This window comes from Scyliorhinus torazame, chromosome 19 (genome assembly GCF_047496885.1).
Source record: "Scyliorhinus torazame isolate Kashiwa2021f chromosome 19, sScyTor2.1, whole genome shotgun sequence".
In the NCBI taxonomy this organism is placed as follows: Eukaryota; Metazoa; Chordata; class Chondrichthyes; order Carcharhiniformes; family Scyliorhinidae; genus Scyliorhinus; species Scyliorhinus torazame.
The window spans coordinates 66,345,000-66,363,408 of NC_092725.1; the positions used below are offsets into that span (position 1 = coordinate 66,345,000).

General features: G+C 43.7%; 1 protein-coding gene across 3 annotated transcripts in view; it reads left to right on the top strand.

The window, feature by feature from the left end:
- The window catches only part of pot1 (protection of telomeres 1 homolog), a 436,401-nt gene that overhangs the window by 258,064 nt on the left and 159,928 nt on the right, over positions 1 to 18,409 (top strand). For all 3 annotated transcript variants that reach the window (XM_072484445.1, XM_072484444.1, XM_072484446.1), the window contains exon 8: positions 8,821 to 8,951. In XM_072484445.1, coding sequence (XP_072340546.1) covers positions 8,821 to 8,951 — 131 coding nt within the window. The remainder of the gene's footprint in view (positions 1 to 8,820; positions 8,952 to 18,409) is intronic.

The window sequence follows — 18,409 nt, forward strand, 5'->3', positions numbered from 1 at the left end:
GCTACAGGGAAATGTGGCTGTCTGGATACAGAATTGGCTGCCGAAATGGCTGTGAGTGGTAGTGGATGGAAAATATTCCGCCGGTAGATTGGTGACCAGTGGTGTCCCGCAGGGATCTATTCTGGGATCTCGGCTCTTTGTGTTTTTTACAATTGACTTGGATGAGGAAGTGGACGGGTGGGTTAGTAAGTTTGCCGATGACACGAAGGTTGGTGGAGTTGTAGATAGCATTGAGGGCTGTTGCAATTTACAACATGACATTGACAGGACGCAGAGCTGGGCTGAGAAGTGGCAGATGAAATTGAACCTAGATAAATGTGAAGTGATTCATTTTGGAATGTCAAATTTGAATGCTGAATGCAGGGTGAAAGGCAGGATTCTTGGAAGTGTGGAGGAACAGTGGGATTTTGGGGTCCACGAACATAGATCCCCAAAGTGGCCACCCAGGTTGATAGGGTTGTTAAGAAGGCATGTGGTGTGTTGGCTTTCATTAACAGGGGGATTGAGTTTAAGAGCCGCAAGGTTTTGCTGTAGCTTCACAAAACCCTGGTTAGACCACACTTGGAATATTGTGTCCGGTTCTGGTCGCCTCATTATAGGAAGGATGTGGATGATTTGGAGAGGGTGCAGAGGAGATTTACCAGGATGCTGCCTGGACTAGAGGGCATGTCTTATGAAGAAAGGTTGAGGGAGCTGGGGCTTTTCTCACTGGAGCGAAGAAGGAAGAGACGTGACTTGATAGAGGTGTACAAGTTGATGAGAGGCATGGATAGAGTCGATAGCCAGAGACTTTTCCCCAGGGCAGAGATGGCTGTCATGAGTGGACATAATTTTAAGGTGATTGGAGGAAGGTATAGTGGAGATGTCAGAGGTAGGTTCTTTACACAGAGAATGGTGTGTGTGGAATGCACTGCAACGGAGGTTGTAGAGTCATTAGGGACATTTTAGCGACTCTAAACTCACATGGACAGCAGTAAATTGAAGGGGTGTAGGTTTGGTTGATCTTAGATTTGGATAAATGGTCGGCACAACATTGTGGGCCGAAGGGCCTGTGCTGTACTGTTCTATGTTCTATATACATCTACTGGTTACCCTTTATTTACCCTCCTGGTTACACCTCCAAAACGTTCCTGGAGTGAAACCATGTTGACTTGTTCTAATGGTACCATGGTTTTCTAAATGCATTGTTCAGATTTTATTAATGATAAATTCCAGCATTTCCCCAACAACTTATGTTAACCTAGCTGGCTTGTAAATCACTGATTTCTCTCTCCCTCCTTTCTTGAAACATGGTGTAACATCTGCCAACTTCTAATCTACTAAGACATTTCCTGAATATAAGGAGTGTGCAACAGGACATAAATATGCTAAGTATCTGGGCAAAAAATTGGCAGATAAATATAATGTGGGAAAATGTAATCTTGTCCGCTTTGGCAGGAAGAATAGAAAAGCAGCATATTACATAATCAGAAAGAGATTGCAGAACTCTGCAGTACAGAGGGATTTGGCTGCCCTGGTATATGAATCACAAGCAGTTAGTATGCTGCTACAAGAAGTGATCAGGAAGGCAAACTGAATGGTGTTTATTGCAATGGGAATGGAATATAAAAGTCGGCCAGTTTTGCTATAGTTCCACAGGACATTGATGGACCATATCGAGAGTACTGTGTACAGTTTTGGCCTCCTGCATTCGAAGCAGTTAGAGATGTTTGGCTTGACTGATTTCTGGACTGAAGGAGTTGTCATATGAGGAAAGGTTGGAGAAGTTGTCTGGTATCCATTTGCAGTTTCGAAGATTGAGAGTTGATGTTATTGAAATGTATTGGTTTCCAAGAGGACTTGAAAAGATGGATGCTTAAAAATGTTTCTCCTGTGGGAGAAGCTAGAATTAGGGGACGCAGTTTAGAAATAAGGGATCGTCCATTTGAAATGGGAGATGAGGAGAATTATATATTTTCTCCGAGGGTTGTTAGTATGTGGAATTTCATCCTCTCTATCCCGTCCCCCGACGGAGAACAGTGGAGATGCTGAATCATTGAATATTTTTAAGGCTGAGTTTGATAGATTCTTGGCTGACTAGGGAGTCGAGGGATATACGTAGACATGAAAGTAGAGGCCACAATCTGATCAGTCATGATCTCATCGAATGGCACAGCAGGCTTGAGGGGCCGAATGGCATACTGCTCCTAATTTCATATGTTCGTATATACGTACAAACAAGCTCAATGTTGCAACATTATGTTGGGTAGTTGTGTGTACGTAAGTGTACTTGTGTATGATCTTAGTCATTTCAAGCGTGAGGTACCCTGATGGAGTCTTGTTAGTGGAATGCAATGGCATTACCTTCACTGAATCGCCCACTATCAACATCATGGGGTTACCATTGACCATAAACTCAACTCGACTGCCCATATAAATACTGTGGTGACAAGAGCAGGTTGGAGGCTTGGAATCCTGCAACGAGTAACTCACCACCTGACTCCCAAAGCCTACCCACAATCTACAAGGCATGAGTCAGGAATGTAATGGAATACTCCCCACTTGCCTGGATGATTGCAGCTCCAACAACATGCAAGAAGCTCAATATCATCCAGGACAAAGCAGCCTGCTTTTTTGCTACCCCTTCCACCACAAACATTGACACACTCCACCACCGATGCACCGTAGCAGCAGTGTGTGCCATCTTCAAGATGCACTGCAGGAACTCTCCAATGCTCCTGAGACAGCACCTCCCAAACCCACGACCACTGCAATTTTGGAGGACAAAGGCAGCAGATACATTGGAACACCACCACCTGGTAGTTCCTCTCCAAGCCATTCACCATTCTGATTTGGAAATATATCGCCAGTCCTTCCCTGTCCGTGGGTCAAAAATGTGGACCTCCCTCCCTAACACCATTGTAGTTGTACCTACGACACATGGATTGTAGTGGTTCACCTTCTCAAGGGCAATTAGGGATGGTGCCATGTGAGTGGCCCTTGAAGAAATGTTTTTGTCTTATCACATGGCTTCAGTGATATCATTGTGTGGGTGGAGTTGGGCTGAGTTTACTTTCGCTTTTGACTTTTTCTTTTGCTTTGAGTTTGGACTGGTTTGTACTGCACAGGTTGAAAGAAGGGCTTCTCTATCTTCATTTTAAAAGCTGTTTCCAGACTGCTTGATAACTTAGAGATAATTGCTTTCTGGAAGGAATTCAAACCTGCTGTTTGGAAAGGAAACAAGAATATCAATACCAAGTCTTATACCAGTAAAAGTGCCATATGATGGGCCACGCCTTTGAAAAAGGGGTTCTGGTTTTTACTTGTTATTAAATTAGAACAGTAAAGGGGGGATTCATTAACGGTTATACATAGATTACTGTTGCTGTGTGGGGTATTTATGTTTGTAGTTGATAAAAAGTTTTGCATGTGTGTGTTTATACAAATGTTAACTATAGTCGTAGAATAAAATTTGTTTTTTGATTAAAAGCGCCTGAGAATGCTGTTGAATAACACCTGAAAGGCAGGCTCTTGTGCTCATCATAACCAAATTCAATAAGCATTTGTAGGTCAGGTGAACTCCATGATATACTTTGGAGATTTCTAAACCCTGGCCCAAAACAATGTTGATCTTACTCACGATGTCCACATCACTCAAATGAGTTTCGAAAAACGGATATCAGGAAAATAAGCTCTCAAAGCTTTAGCACTGTGTCCGCTATCATGGCCGCACCTGGAGAGGCTTTGTACCAGGACACTTACCTGACAAAACTAGTATTTCAGTCTTTTTGTACTCCATATTGTGTACAGTATTGAACAATACAGGAGCATCTAAAATTGGGCTGTATTGCAAAAGGATGTGCACGGGAAGTTGAGAAATCTTAATGTTGTTATGGGCCAGGGTTTAGAGAACCCCAAAGTGTATCATGGAGTTCACCTGACCCACAACTTTTAATAGATTGTGGTATGGGGAGCACACGGCCCACTCTACAGATATGGTACAGCAGAAATGGAAAAGTATTTTTAAAGCAAAACAATGTTTATTCGATGAACTCAAATTAACCTTTTTAAAACATACTGTGAACATCTTAGCAACCATTAATTCAAATACAACCCCCAAAGAATACAACACTAAGTAATCCTTTAAGCTTTCCTTTTAACACCCATAAGACTTAAAACACCTTTTACCAGAAGCACATCAGGTTAAAGTCCTGTTATTAGTTTTAAATCACCAGGATCGATTTACTGTCTTTAGATTACAGAGAGAGACTCTAATACACCTTCTGGCTGTGACTGCAGCTATCCAGCTCTGAAAACGAAACTAAAACACACCCTGCAGCAAACAGCCTAAAACAAAAGTAAAAAGCTGACAGCCCACCAACTCTCTGACATCACTGCAGTAATAAACACCCATTTCTTAAAGGTACACTCACTACAGATACTTATATACACACCCATTTATAAACACCCATTTCTTAAACGTACTCTCACATGACAATGTTTAATTTAAAAATCACAGTACTGTTTAATATATGAAGTTATGGATATAATTGATCCCATGAGGTCTAATGTCTGATGAGGTATTGGGTACATATGTGAAGCAGTAAGCAGTTAACACCGGAGGATAGGCACTATTATGTTAAGCTGTCATTTAGAAGTAGACACCAAAACCCTGGGTATTAAAATTCAAAAGGTTAATCTAATGACTACCCGCTGTTCTTCTTCAGAAAGTGGAAATTAATTTATTCTGGGACCAGCTTTCCGTGGTCTTTTGGGAACAAGTACATGATGTGCTTATGAAATATACATTGTGGAAGTTATAAACTTGTGCTAGTTCTTAACTCTTGGAGATTGCTGTCTTGTTCCTGTGAAATTTTCTTGTTAATGCCAAACGCTGTTATTAATTTCTGGGCACTCTCTCAAGTATCTATGCTGATAGACAAAGTTTAGTGTGGACGACGCAATCTTCACAGGCTACCTGTAGGAATACAACACAGCATTTTACTTTGGGGGGGGAGGGGCAAGGTTTATAGCGTGCGGTCTGTTAGTCTACTGCTTTCTGTCATTCATGGGGTTACCATTGTGTCATACATTGTCAGTGCACATTCACACTGATAATACTGAAAGTGTACATAAGAAGAGGTGACAGCATGCGTGGCTACAAAGTGATTGCCTGCTGGGAGGTCAATTTGGCAGATGCGTCCAATGATTAGTTAGAGAGCTTCACTGGGAGGGACATGGGAGCAAGTTTCATTCCCAAATTGATTAATCCAGGAAAGAGCAAACCAAAGAGTGAGGAAAGTGGGGAAATCTATACAATGGGATGAGGAAGAGGAAAAAGAATAGTCAATGTCTGTGGAATTCAACCTACACTGGCGGTGTGCAGTTTGACTAATTACTTTATATACAAACTGTCACGGAGAGCACTCAAAGTCTTTCATTATTTCCATGGACTTTCTGTGGACTTTTCAATAAAAACTAGCTTAAATTTCAAACAGTAAATAGTTTTGTGTTTGGATTGGGATTCAAGGGCCCGTATAATGCATCTTGTAATTGGCCTGGTAAAGTTTAGATGCTATCAGGGAGCTACCGAGTGATGTGAGAACCAAGTCACTTAGAGCTCCAGCTCCGCCATCCCCTTGGGCATTACCTGTTTATTCTCAGCCTGTTACTCCGAGAGAGGAGCAACGTGTGACTTCAACCAATTATAGCACTTCACGGTCAAAAGCTACACACAAATTGATATGGATTCACTGTCTAAATGAACGCGCAAGCCAAAATATATTACAGAATTCCACCCACACATAACGATCAAAGATGTAGGTTCGATGGATTGGCCATGATCAATGCACTGGGATATGGGGATAGTGTGGGGGAGTGGGACTAGGTAGGGTGCTCTTTCAGAGGGTTGGTGCAGACTCAATGGGCTGAATGGCCTCCTGCACAGTAGGGAATCTATGGATCCTTCTATGGAATGTCCTGGGACTGAGATGAGTAGCTTCAATAGATAACTCTGCTGTGCCGGGGGAGGGGTTGGGGAGGAAGACAGAAAGAGCAGTAGTTATAGGCAATCCATTACTTGGGGGAAGAGACAAATGTTTGATCGTATTTGTGACTCCAGGGTGGTCTGTTGGCCCTCCGGTGCCAGGGTCAAGTGTGTCACAGGGCAGCTGCAGGACATTATTCTGGGGAAGGGTGATTAGCCAGATGTGGCGGTCCATATTGTTACCAATGATTTAGGTAGGAAAAGAGAGGTCCTGAAAGCAGATTTCAGGAAGCTCAGAAGGATATTGAAAAGCATAACCTCTAAAGCAGTAATTTCAGGATTACTCCCAGTCCTATGTAATAACAATAATATTTATTAGTGTCACAAGTAGGCTTACATTAGCACTGCAATGAAGTAATGTGTGAGTATGGAAATAGGAGAAATGAGCAATTACACATGTGGCTGGAAAGATTAAGTCGAAAGGAATCCCTCACTGCCCACCACCAAGACCAGAGCAAACTCTCTACCTCCTCTCTGATGTTATTGGTCAGTGATTGGAATGCCCTAACTGTGCCACCCTTCTGGTTGGCATGCAACCACCGACCAAGTAGCAGATTCAGTCCTGCTAATACATGGTGCTGCCGAAATATACTCACCTGCCAATATATTGATGAATTTGGCATGGCCAAGATTCACATAGCTATATCAGATTGTTAAGTTACGTGCAGCATGGCAGTGACTGCTGTATGACCTTTTCTCTAAAAATGTAAACTGATGATAAAATCATTCAAGGAACTCTAAATTCTCCAGATCTTACCAACATATTGTTGCCAGAAGACAGCCATTTATGAATGGCTGCGTGAAAATTTAGCATTGATTGCTTAAAAAGAAGTATTTTAAGATAGAAGCACAATTTTAATTTTGTGCCTGAGACTTTAAAATTGAGAAGTTTTTAAATTTTCTAATACGGATAGTGGAAGTCATGCGATGGGATTATATATTTCAATTTTCATTTTGCGATCTGAATGTTAAAATACAGTAGAAATGGAAAACTCTGGTAATTGGCATTTGTAGAGAAGTCACCTTTCTAAGCAAGCAGTCCTGAGCTTGAATATTTTAATGATGCACAACCACCTGAGATTGGTGCAACAGACTGGCAGAAGCAGTTTGACTAATTACTTTATATAGAAACTGTCACGGAGAGCACTCAAAGGTCTTTCATTATTTCCGTGGACTTTTCAATAACAACAAGCGTTTAAATTTCAAACAGTAAATAGTTTTGTGTTTGGATTGGGACTCGAGGGCCCGTATAATGCATCTTGTAATTGGCCTCGTAAAGTTCAGATGCTATCAGGGAGCTGCCGAGTTTCAAGTAAAGTGTGGCATTTCAGATTTCATTCCAGTGGGATAGCAGGGAAGAAAACTGAAAATGGACTCGCTGGAGAGTTAAGAAGAACATGGAGTCCTTCAGTTTACTTGAGCTTTCAAACTTAGAAAGAAAGCTATTTGGCAAAACAAACATATCTTGTTGTCAATCTCCCACCATCTTGGCTCATTCCTAAATCTCTTTCCCTTGTATCACATCTCTTTGTCCTTTGGACCTTTTAAACCGTGACCTTCCCTGGTAACTTACTTTATTACTTTTGTGTAAAAAAAAAAAAAAAAAAAATCTTCTACCCGACACAACTTGTCTTATTTTTAGACGTGTGGGGTGGGGGGGATCTTCATCAATTTGCTACCTGCTTCATCACTTTTCACTCAATCAGAATCTACATATAATTGATTTGGACAGCTTACTTCTTTGAAAGCTGGTGTATGCAATTTATTCTGATTCTTTGAAGGGCATAGGATCAAGAGGAGGCCATTCAGCCGCTTGAATTTATTCTAGCATTCAGTTAAATGTTGCCTGATTTGTATCTATGTCCTTCCACTCAGCTTTGTTCAGTAACCCTTAAGACCCATGTCAAACAAAAAGTTTTCCCCTTCATTTTGAAAAATTCAATTCACGCAAAATATCAACTTTTATGGGGCCGAGTTCCAGAGTCCGTCTACCCTTTGTGTGGGAGAAGGTGTTTCCCGACCTCACCCCTGAATGACCTAATCCTAAAAGATTCATAGAATTTACAGTGCAGAAGGAGGCCATTCGGTCCATCGAGTCTGCGCCGACCCTTGGAAAGAGCACCCTACTTAAGCCCACGCCTCCACCCTATCCCCGTAACCCGGTCACCCCACCTAACCTTTTTGGACACTGAGGGCAATTTATCATGGCCAATCCACCTAACCTGCACATCTTCAGACTGTGGGAGGAAACCGGAGCATCCGGCGGAAACTCACGCAGACACGGGGAGAACGTGCAGACTCTGCAGACAGTGACCCAAGCCGAGAATCGAACCGTGGACCCTGGAGCTTTGAAGCAACAGTGCTAACCACTGTGCTACCGTGCTGCCCACATAATGTTAATATTGTGACCACTTGCTCTCAAGCCAACCCACCAAAGGAAGTGTTTTCTTCTTGCGTGAACCTAGACATTATTAATACCATGTCATGTCTTGTGTGCTCTGCCTTGAACACAGGTCCCTGGCTCATTTTCTGCTCATGCTTCATCCCAAGTCTTTTTCTTGGCAGTTTATGCCAGTGGTGGTGTGCCATTGCCTTCTACACTCAGGGGTAGGACGAGGAGGCTGGACCTCAGTCTGCCTCCGTTGGAACGGGCATAGAAACCCCACTGTTTCCTGAACCACTAGCTAGTCTTCCAGCCAGCTGAGAACTGCCTCCTATTGTTAATATGACATGTGGAAATCTTTATAAATTTCTGCTCCGCCGCCCTTTAACTGAATGTTGTTGCACCTTTGCAGATTTCTCTTCCACGGTGACCATAGTGGATGCTTCTAATGGAAGGCTCAATTGTGTACTTTTCAATGGGAATGCTGATCTACTCCCTAAAATCTGCAAAGTAGGAGATGTGGTTCGTTTCCATAGAATCAAGGTGGGTTTGTTAATTTGCTTTGCATGAATTGAGCCTGCCAAATTGTCATAAAATCAAGCACAGTTTAGAAAGGGTTTGCATTTGTATAATGAAATGAAAAGAAATGAATGAAAATCACTTATTGTCACAAGTAGGCTTCAAATGAAGTTACTGTGAAAAGCCCCTAGTCGCCACATTCCGGCGCCTGTTCGGGGAGGCTGGTACGGGAATCGAACTGTGCTGCTGGCCTGCCTTGGTCTGCTTTAAAAGCCAGCGATTTAGCCCAGTGTGCTAAACCAGCCCCTAAACCTCAATGATCCAAAGTGCTTAATGACCGAGTTATTTTTTGAAGTGTCATCATCATTTTGTAATGTAGGAATCATGGCGGTCAATTTGCGCACAGCATGTGACCCTATTTTAACACTTGAAAGTTGACATGACCCCACACACCAGCAAAAACAAACAGCAACAAAGCAGCATAGCAATGTTGAGTAGATAATTATTAAAGTTTCTGAGTGATACATATAGAGTAGATGTAGATATGGGTGACAGTGGCACAGTGTTAATGTTATTGCTCTAGCAACCCAGACGACCAAGCTAATGCTGTGATGACATAGGTTCAATTCCACCACGGCAGCTGGTGGAATTTAAATTCAGTTAATAAAATATGGATTAGAAAGTTAGACCATGAAATTATCATTGATTGTCATAAAAATCCATCTGGTTCACTACTGTCATTTAGGGGAGGAAATGGGTCTTCCTTGCCTGATCTGGCCTACATGTAAATCCAGGTTCACAGCAATGTGGTTGACTCTTATTGTCTGTCTAAAATGGCCCAGCAAGCCACTCAGTTCAAGGGCAATTAGGGATGGGCAACAAATGCTGGTCTTGCCAGTGACATCCACACCCCCCATAAAGCTCTCCATTACAAACAAACACATATACGGACACCCCTCTTCCCACACCTCGCACCCAATGCATTCTTGCAGTCAACAACTCCTCTTCCCAACCCTTCTGTTCACAATCATTCAGCAGCCCCTCTTCTCAAGAAGGTATTTACTTGTATCTTCTAGCCAAGTGAGTTACTTTGGGGAGGTTTTGGAACTTGCTTTAACAGTGTAACTTTAATCTTGTGTGCTTAAGTTTTCCTTTCTTGTTAACAAATCTTTTTTTTTTTAATGTGAAAAATTGTTTCTGGAATCCTGGGCGGGATTCTCCACTCCCGCGCCGAAGTGCCCACGCCATCGTGAACGCCGTCGAGGTTCACGATGGCGCGAAACGGCCCCGATCCCGACCAATTCAGGCCCCAACAATGGGCTAGGATCGGGGCCGCGTCATCTACACGCGCCAGGCCTTGTCACCGCGTAAAGGCGGCGCCGCATAGATGACGCGGCCGGCGCCGTATAACTGTCGTCACCCGCGCATGCGCGGGATGTCCGGCGTCAACCCGCGCATGCGTGGTTGCCGTCCTCTCTGAGTCCGCCCCGCAAGAAGATGGCGGACGGATCTTGCGGGGCCGCGGAAGGAAGGAGGTCCTCCTTCAGAGAGGACTGCCCGACAATCGGTGGGCACCCATCGCGGGCCATGCCACATTTGAGGTACCCCCCGGTGCAGGATCCCCCCCCCCCCCCGCAGGCCGCCCCCCCCCCCCCCCCCCCCCAGCGTTCTCGCGCTGTTCCCGACAGCAGCGACCAGGTGTGGACGGCGCTGGGGTGAACCCGCTGTTTTGGCCTGGCCGCTCGGCCCATCCGGGCCTGAGAATAGCGGGGGTGCCAGAGAATCGCCATTTTGGGTGTCTCCGGCGATTCTCCGGCCTGTGGCTCGCGGTACTCGACGGGGCCGTTCCCGCCGCTTGGGAGAATCGCGGGAGGGCGTCGGACTGGCGTCCCAGGAACTTTTGGCGGCCCAGGCGATTCTCCCAACCGGCGCAGGAGTGGAGAATCTCGCCCTCTATATTTCTGTGATTAGTAGGTCTCTTCATTGTCAGAATACAAAAAAAGATTGTGATCAGTAAGACAGGTTTCCCTCTGGAGTTTGGCTTTCTCAGCAAATATCATCTAGAGTGGTTGTAACATAATGAGGTTTGAAGTTCAGCTTGGCGTTAACTACAATAGAACGATCAGGTTGCGAAATGCCTGGTTTATCCTGAGACAATGGCTAAGGGAGGAGGTTGTCTTATCACCGAAGTGGCATTTATCTTGGTGACAAATGAATCCTCACACTCTTATTAGAGATGGGGGTAATGGAGTGGTAAAGAGATATTTGGAAAAGTAGAAAAAAAGTCCAGGATTACTGCACTCCAAAATGGCTCCAGATTATAAGTCTTGAGTAGAGTGTCTCACACATCAGATGCTTGGGACGGCACAAGCCACACTGGGTGACACGTGCCTCACAGCGCCAGGAACCCGGGTTCAATTGGCCACGTTAAATTGCCCCTTAGTGTCCAAAGATGTGCAGGTAAGGTGGGATTATGGGGAGAGTGGGCCTGGGTAGGGTGCTCTTTCAGATGATAGGTGCAGACTCGATGGGCTTAATGGCTTCCTTCTGAACTATAAGAATTCTATGGTTGTGTGTATCAACAACCAGTCGTAATGTTCTGATTGACGCTTTGAGCACTTTTTTGTTTAATAAATTTAGAGTACCCAATTATTTTTTTTTCCAATTAAGGGGTAATTTAGCATGGCCAATCTACCTAACTGCACATCTTTGGGTTGTAGGGGTGAAACCCACGCAGACATGGGGAGAATGTGCAAACTCCACACGGACAGTGACCCAGGGCTGGGATTCGAACCTGGGTCCTCAGCGCCGCAGTCCCAGTGCTATCCACTGCGCCACATACCGCCCACTTTGAGCACTTGTAACACTATTAATTTGTTACCAGTTGTTACAACCGATCCCTGGGTGAGGCTCCCTAATTTGTTATGATTCTGGGTGAGGTACCTCCAAATTCTTAGGCTCCCTGTTGAGGAAGGATGAACAGGCTCCCCTTCTTTATTCAACTCCCCTCTGTTGGTCTTCACAAGGTGATTTAAAAACTATCCCATTCCTTGTGAATATCTTTTCCTAGTGCAAATGCACTTACATTTTAAAAGGAGTCAACTTAACCAGCCTGTCTTGAGTTAACAGAAGAGTGAGTTTATTATTTGCTAAAGTGCAAGAATTAAATAATAAAACGCAACATGCATACACACAGGTTTGAACTGATGAGTAGGGACAGCACGGTGGAGCAGTGGTTAGCACTGCTGCCTCATGGCACTGAGGACACGGGTTCGATCCCGGCCCTGGGTCACTGTCCATGTGGAGTTTGCATATTCTCCCTGTGTTTGCGTAGGTTTCACCCGCACAACCCAAAGATGTGCAGGTTAGGTAGATTGGCCACACTAAATTGCCCCTTAATTGGAAAAAATGAATTGGGTACTCTAAAAAAATTTTTTTCATTTTTTAAAATAAATGATGAGTGAATCCAAAAATAAAAGTTTAACAAGATATATGAATTAGTCTTTGGCTTGCCGTGGCAAGTAGATGGTGAAACCTTGCGGCCGTTAGGTTGGACTTTTTTTTTGTTCTGCAAGTTTGTCCAAATGGGTTTACCTGCTTCCTTTTCAACTGTGGCTTTGCTGTCTTGACTTGTTTCCATCAGTCAGAGAAAGACGTTACTTGCCAGCATAGGGGTGTCTAGGATATTTTTCCGCTGTGATCCTCACAGCACACAAAAGCACTGTAGAACTAGAACACTAGACTAGCACACAGAGACTAGAATTGCAGTTGGTTGTTCACCCCTTTTCCTGTTTATTCCTGATAGGGGAAAAACACAAATATGACACAGGAGATGGTTTCTGCTGAGATGGTAATCAGCTTCCATTATTTCCACAGAAGCACACAGTTCACTTTGCATTGTGTCTCTTCTTTTCGAATGTTCCCATCTAAAAAAGGGTGCAATATTCCACTGTCTCTCTCTCTCTGGGCTGTGTATAATCTACGTAGGAATACCAGCAAATGGTTACTTTGCAGTTCCGGCAAGATTTTGCTTGTATGTCCTTTTTTTAAAAAGAACACATGTCTTACTTAAAAATTCAAATGTCCGTATGTAATTCAGGGCTATGATGTGACACAGTCTTATCCCATGCCTCAGAAACCTCTACGATTTCTTCTAAATCCCTGAGAGCCGCTAGTTATATAAAGGTATTCAAATTTCAAGTTCTTTGAAAGGTCATGTCAATTTGAAAGTTGCTGAGATCTGACATGAACGGTTTTCTATACAGTACCTACATTTTACAATCCTCCAGCAATAAATGAAGCTGAATACATATTGCTAAATTCGATGTGTGACTAACATTAAACATTGATGCTCACTTCTTCCTGAATAATCTACAGAAAATGTAATTGACGTTCTGCTCCCTAAAGGTTATATTTATTTTTTTACAAGCTTGCCTCCAATCTTTACGGGATTGTAGCAAATGTGGTGAGTGGAAAATGAGAAGAACAGGATCGGGTTTGAGGCAGCCTAACAATCCAGATTAAACTGAGCAGAAGTGAATAGAAGTGTTCCCAGTGGATCTTTTAAATTTACTTGTATGCTTACTGTTAATTTTCTCATTAATATGTACTGAACAAACTCTCTGTTGAACAGGGTTGCATTCCCTGGGCAATGGAGAGGCTAGATGTGAGACACCAATTAATGAGTCACATAATGATTTGGGAAGAAGTAGACTATTTGGCCCATCGTGCTTATGCCAGCCCTTTTGCAGAACTTTCCAATTACTGCTCTATTCTCTCCCCAGAGCCCTGTATTTTCCCCCTACTTATCCAGTTCTCTTTTGTTTGTCATTATTGAATCTGCCTCCACCATGCTTTCAGGCAGAGTGTTCCAGCCCATCATGAGTCGCAGGGTAAAAACATATTTTCTCACAACATCGCTGGTTCTTCCACCAGTCTCCTTTAAGTCTTGTCCCCCCAGGTCATCGACCTTTCTGCCACTGGAAGCAATTTCTCCTTATTTACTCTATCAAAATCATTCATGATTTTGTACACCGCTAGAAAATCTACCCTTAACCTTCTCTCTCCTAAGGAGAACAACCCCAGTCCCTTCTCATTAAACCAAAGTCCCTCATCCCTCGTTCCGTTCCAGTAACTCTCCTCTGCAGCCTTTCCAAGGATTTGCATCCTTCCCTAAACTGCTATGTCCAAAAGAACAGCTCCATCTGAAGCCTAACCAGTATTTTATAAGGTTGAAGAAAGACATGGTTCCTTTTGTATTCCCTTCCTCTATTCATAGAATTTTCACAGTAACTTCATTGAAGTATTGATGCAAGCCTACTTGTGACACTAATAAAAATTATTATTAGTATAATAAAGCCAAGGGTCCCATTCATTTTTTTTAAATAGCCTTTCCAACTGGTCATGCCACCTTGAAAGATTTGTGTATACACCTCCAAATCTCTCTGTCCCTGGAGCCCCCTTACAATTATACCGTTTAATTAAAATTGCCCCACTTATCTTCCGACCAAAATCTATCACTTTTACACTTCTCTGTGCTAAATGTAATCTGTCACAGTCTGTCTTTTTTACCAGTTTGGCTACATCTTCCTGATTACTATCCTCCTCATTATTTACTATATTTCTAAGTTTTGTGTCAAATGCAAACTATGCTCCGTTTACCTGAGCCCACGTTATTAATATATCAAAGAGGTGGTTATAACACTGGCCTCTGGGATAAGGTAAAGTCACCATAGTCCCAGATGACCATATGCTGCTTTCCCCACTGAGGGGGGAGAGCTGGTTCATGAGTAACCTCAGCCGGTACGGGAATTGAACCTGTGCTGCTGCCTTGCTCTGCATCACGAACCAGCTGTCTAGCCAACTGACACGGGGAGAATGTGCAAACTCCACACACAGTGACCCGGAGCTGGAATCGAACCCGGGTCCTTGGCGCCGTGAGGCAGCAGTGCCAACCACTGTGCTACTGTACCACCACAAGTAGGCTTACATTAACACTGCAATGAAGTTACTGTGAAAGTCCCCTAATCGCCAAACTACGGCGGCTGTTCGGGTACACTGAGGGAGAATTCAGAATGTCCAATTCACTGAAGAAGCACGCCTCTCGGAACTTGTATGAGGAAACTGTAGCATCAGGAGGAAACCCATGCAGACACTGGGAGAATGTGCAAACTCCGCACAGACAGTGAGTCAAGCCAGGAATCGAACCCAGGTCCCTAGCGCTTTGAAGCAATGGTGCTAACCACTATGCTACTGTGCCGCCCTTTTAGGCAAAGGACTAAGACCGAACACACAGCTACCAATGGTGGAGCAATTAAAAGCAGGAATGTGCGAGAGGCCAGAATTGGAGGAGCGCAGAAATTAGAGGATTGTGGGGCTGAAGGAGGTTACAGAGAGAACAAGAGACGAGACTATAGCAGGACAGGAATTTAAAAATGGAGTCATTGCAGTACCAAGTGCATCAGGGTTATGGTGAATGGGGCTTGGTGCAAGTTAGGACATGGCCGGCGTAGTTTTGGAATGAGCTCAAGTTTATGTGGGGGTGGGAGATTGGTCAGGAGAACAATGGAATAATCAAGCCTAGAGGAAGCAATGGGTTGGATGAGTTCTGCAGCACATGAGATTAGGCAAGAGTGGAGTCAGGTATCGTTGTGGAGTTAAGTAGGCAGTCTGGGTGATGAAGAAGGTACAAGGTCAGAGCTGGGTTCGATACCTGGGCAGATACCAAGGTTAGGGATGGTCTAGTTCAGCACCGGACTGCTGCCTGGGAGAGGTTTGGAGTCTATGGTCAAGGAGCGATTGGGACAATAGACAAAAGCTTTATTCTTCATGATATTTAATTGCAGGAAATGTCTTCTCAACCAGTACTGAATGTCAGAGAAACTATGCGTTGAAACATGCTGTGAAAGGATCGAGGGAGGTGATGGTGTGTATTAGAGCTGAGCATCATCTAGTACATTGAGCTTGATGATATGTTTTTAGGTAAGGCCGCCCTGTTACGACACCCTGAGCTTGTGCGCGGTCAATTCTAGCCCCACTTGGCCGGAGTCGCAACACAATTGAAATTAACTATTAATTCTTAGAAAATACCCAAAGTCTTTGGTCCTGAGCTGCCCAATAACTACAGTCACCGGATTTTTTAAATTTAAACAGATAGTTTTTATTATTCACAATAACTATAAAATAAAACTGGCTAACTATTATCTAATTCCTAACCGCCCTTCTTTAACTCGCCCCACCCTCTAAATATACACACATGCAAGACAAACCAACACAGGGGAAAGAGGGGTGTAAAGGAAAATAATACAAAAAGTAAAAAGGATACAAGTCTCTGTTTCAGATGGATGATCCTTTAGTCTAGGCCTTCGGTTGGAGGTCCTTGCTCTCCGTCTGTAATCGTTTTCACTGTAGATTCATCAGGAGCTTGATGCGTCTGCAGATTTTGAAACCGGCAGGCAGGAAAGTAATTCACAGCTTCTTCCCTCAGGGTTCAGGAGCATCTCTCCTCTTCCTGGGCACTCTGAAAACATCCCACCTGGCAGGACCCAATCACCATCTGTCACTGGGCTGAATATGGTCTTTGGCCAAGCCATTGGCTACCAGTCAACCAATTGAACTGAATCCCTCCAATCTCTCGGGTGCCAGAAAGTCTACGTTCTTCTGTTCAAAATCCAAATTTTCATAACACAGTGTACTATTTTGCAACTTTGAGTTCCTCACTTTCTCTGCTTGACTTAAAGGTATACGTCCATTAAATATCTATGGATCAAAAATGATGATAAAGTAAAAGGAATGGGAAATAAGGGAAACAACAGGAAAGGCCATTACAATAGACATCGAGGAAATAGAAGTGGGACAAAAATTGATCCTTGGGGCATTCGGAAGTAAAGTTTTGGGAAGCAAAGGCGGTGCAGGTGAATCCCTAACTGTGACTTGCTAGATAAGAATGGAACCAGAGAAATGCAGACCAGCTAATTGGACAATAAAGGAGAGGCATTTCATCTGGCAACTATGTCAAAAGTCGAGGAAGGATAGTTTACCAAAGTCACAGTCACATATGTTATCCTTTGTAAATATGTGGGATTGTTTTAGGAAAGGTGAGCATGAATTTGGGAGGTGGCAGTGTGTTCAAGGCCTTTGCAGAAGAGTTTGGTGATGGGGATGGTAGTTTGCAAGGACAGAGGGATTAAGGATGGCTTTATGGGGAAAATGGCAAGGATGGCAGATCTGAAGGAGAGTGGGGTATTCACTGAGGAGAAGGAACTGTGAACAATATCCAGTAACATGGGGGACAGGAAGGAAAGTTGGATGTTCAGCAGTTGGGTAGGTATCTGGTTGAGGGAGCAAGAGGTGGGTCTCATTCAAATACTGAACTTGGAGAGGAGATAGAGAGAAAGTGGGAAAGATTCAGGGCGGCAGCGGCAAGGGAAATTTTGGGGGTAGTTTGGCGGGTGAGCTATTGGACAGGAGGAAGCAACTGAAGCACCAAAAATCCATGAGCTACTGTTACTTGTTGTTGAAGTCGAGAGTAAAGGAGGCAGGGGAGAGGGTTTTGAGAACACAGTTTGTAGTGGCAAAGAAAAGCCAGAAGTTCTCTTTGCATTCTAAATTGATCTTGGAATAGTGAGTAGTGTTACATAAGAACATAAGAACGAGGAGCAGGAGTAGGCCATCTGGCCCCTCGAGCCTGCTCCACCATTCAATGAGATCATGGCTGATCTTTTGTGGACTCAGCTCCACATTCCGGCCCGAACACCATAACCCTTAATCCCTTTATTCTTCAAAAAAACTATCTATCTTTATCTTAAAAGCATTTAATGAAGGAGCCTCTACTGCTTCACTGGGCAAGGAATTCCATAGATTCACAACCCTTTGGGTGAAGAAGTTTCTCCTAAACTCAGTCCTAAATCTACTTCCCCTTATTTTGAGGCTATGCCCCCTAGTTCTGCTTTCACCCGCCAGTGGAAACAACCTGCCCATATCTATCCTGTCTATTCCCTTCATAATCTTATACGTTTCTATAAGATCCCCCCTCATCCTTCTAAATTCCAACGAGTACAGTCCCAGTCTACACAACCTCTCCTCGTAATCCAACCCCTTCAGCTCTGAGATTAACCTCGTGAATCTCCTCTGCACACCCTCCAGTGCCAGTACGTCCTTTCTCAAGCAAGGAGACCAAAACTGAACACAATACTCCAGGTGTGGCCTCACTAACACCTTATACAATTGCAGCAGAACCTCCCTAGCCTTAAACTCCATCCCTCTAGCAATGAAGGACAAAATTCCATTTGCCTTCTTAATCACCTGTTGCACCTGTAAACCAACTTTTTGCGACTCATGCACTAGCACACCCAGGTCTCTCTGCACAGCAGCATGTTTTAATATTTTATCAAAGAACAAAGAACATTTAAATAATAATCCCTTTTGCTGTTATTCCTCCCAAAATGGATAACCTCACATTTGTCAACATTGTATTCCATCTG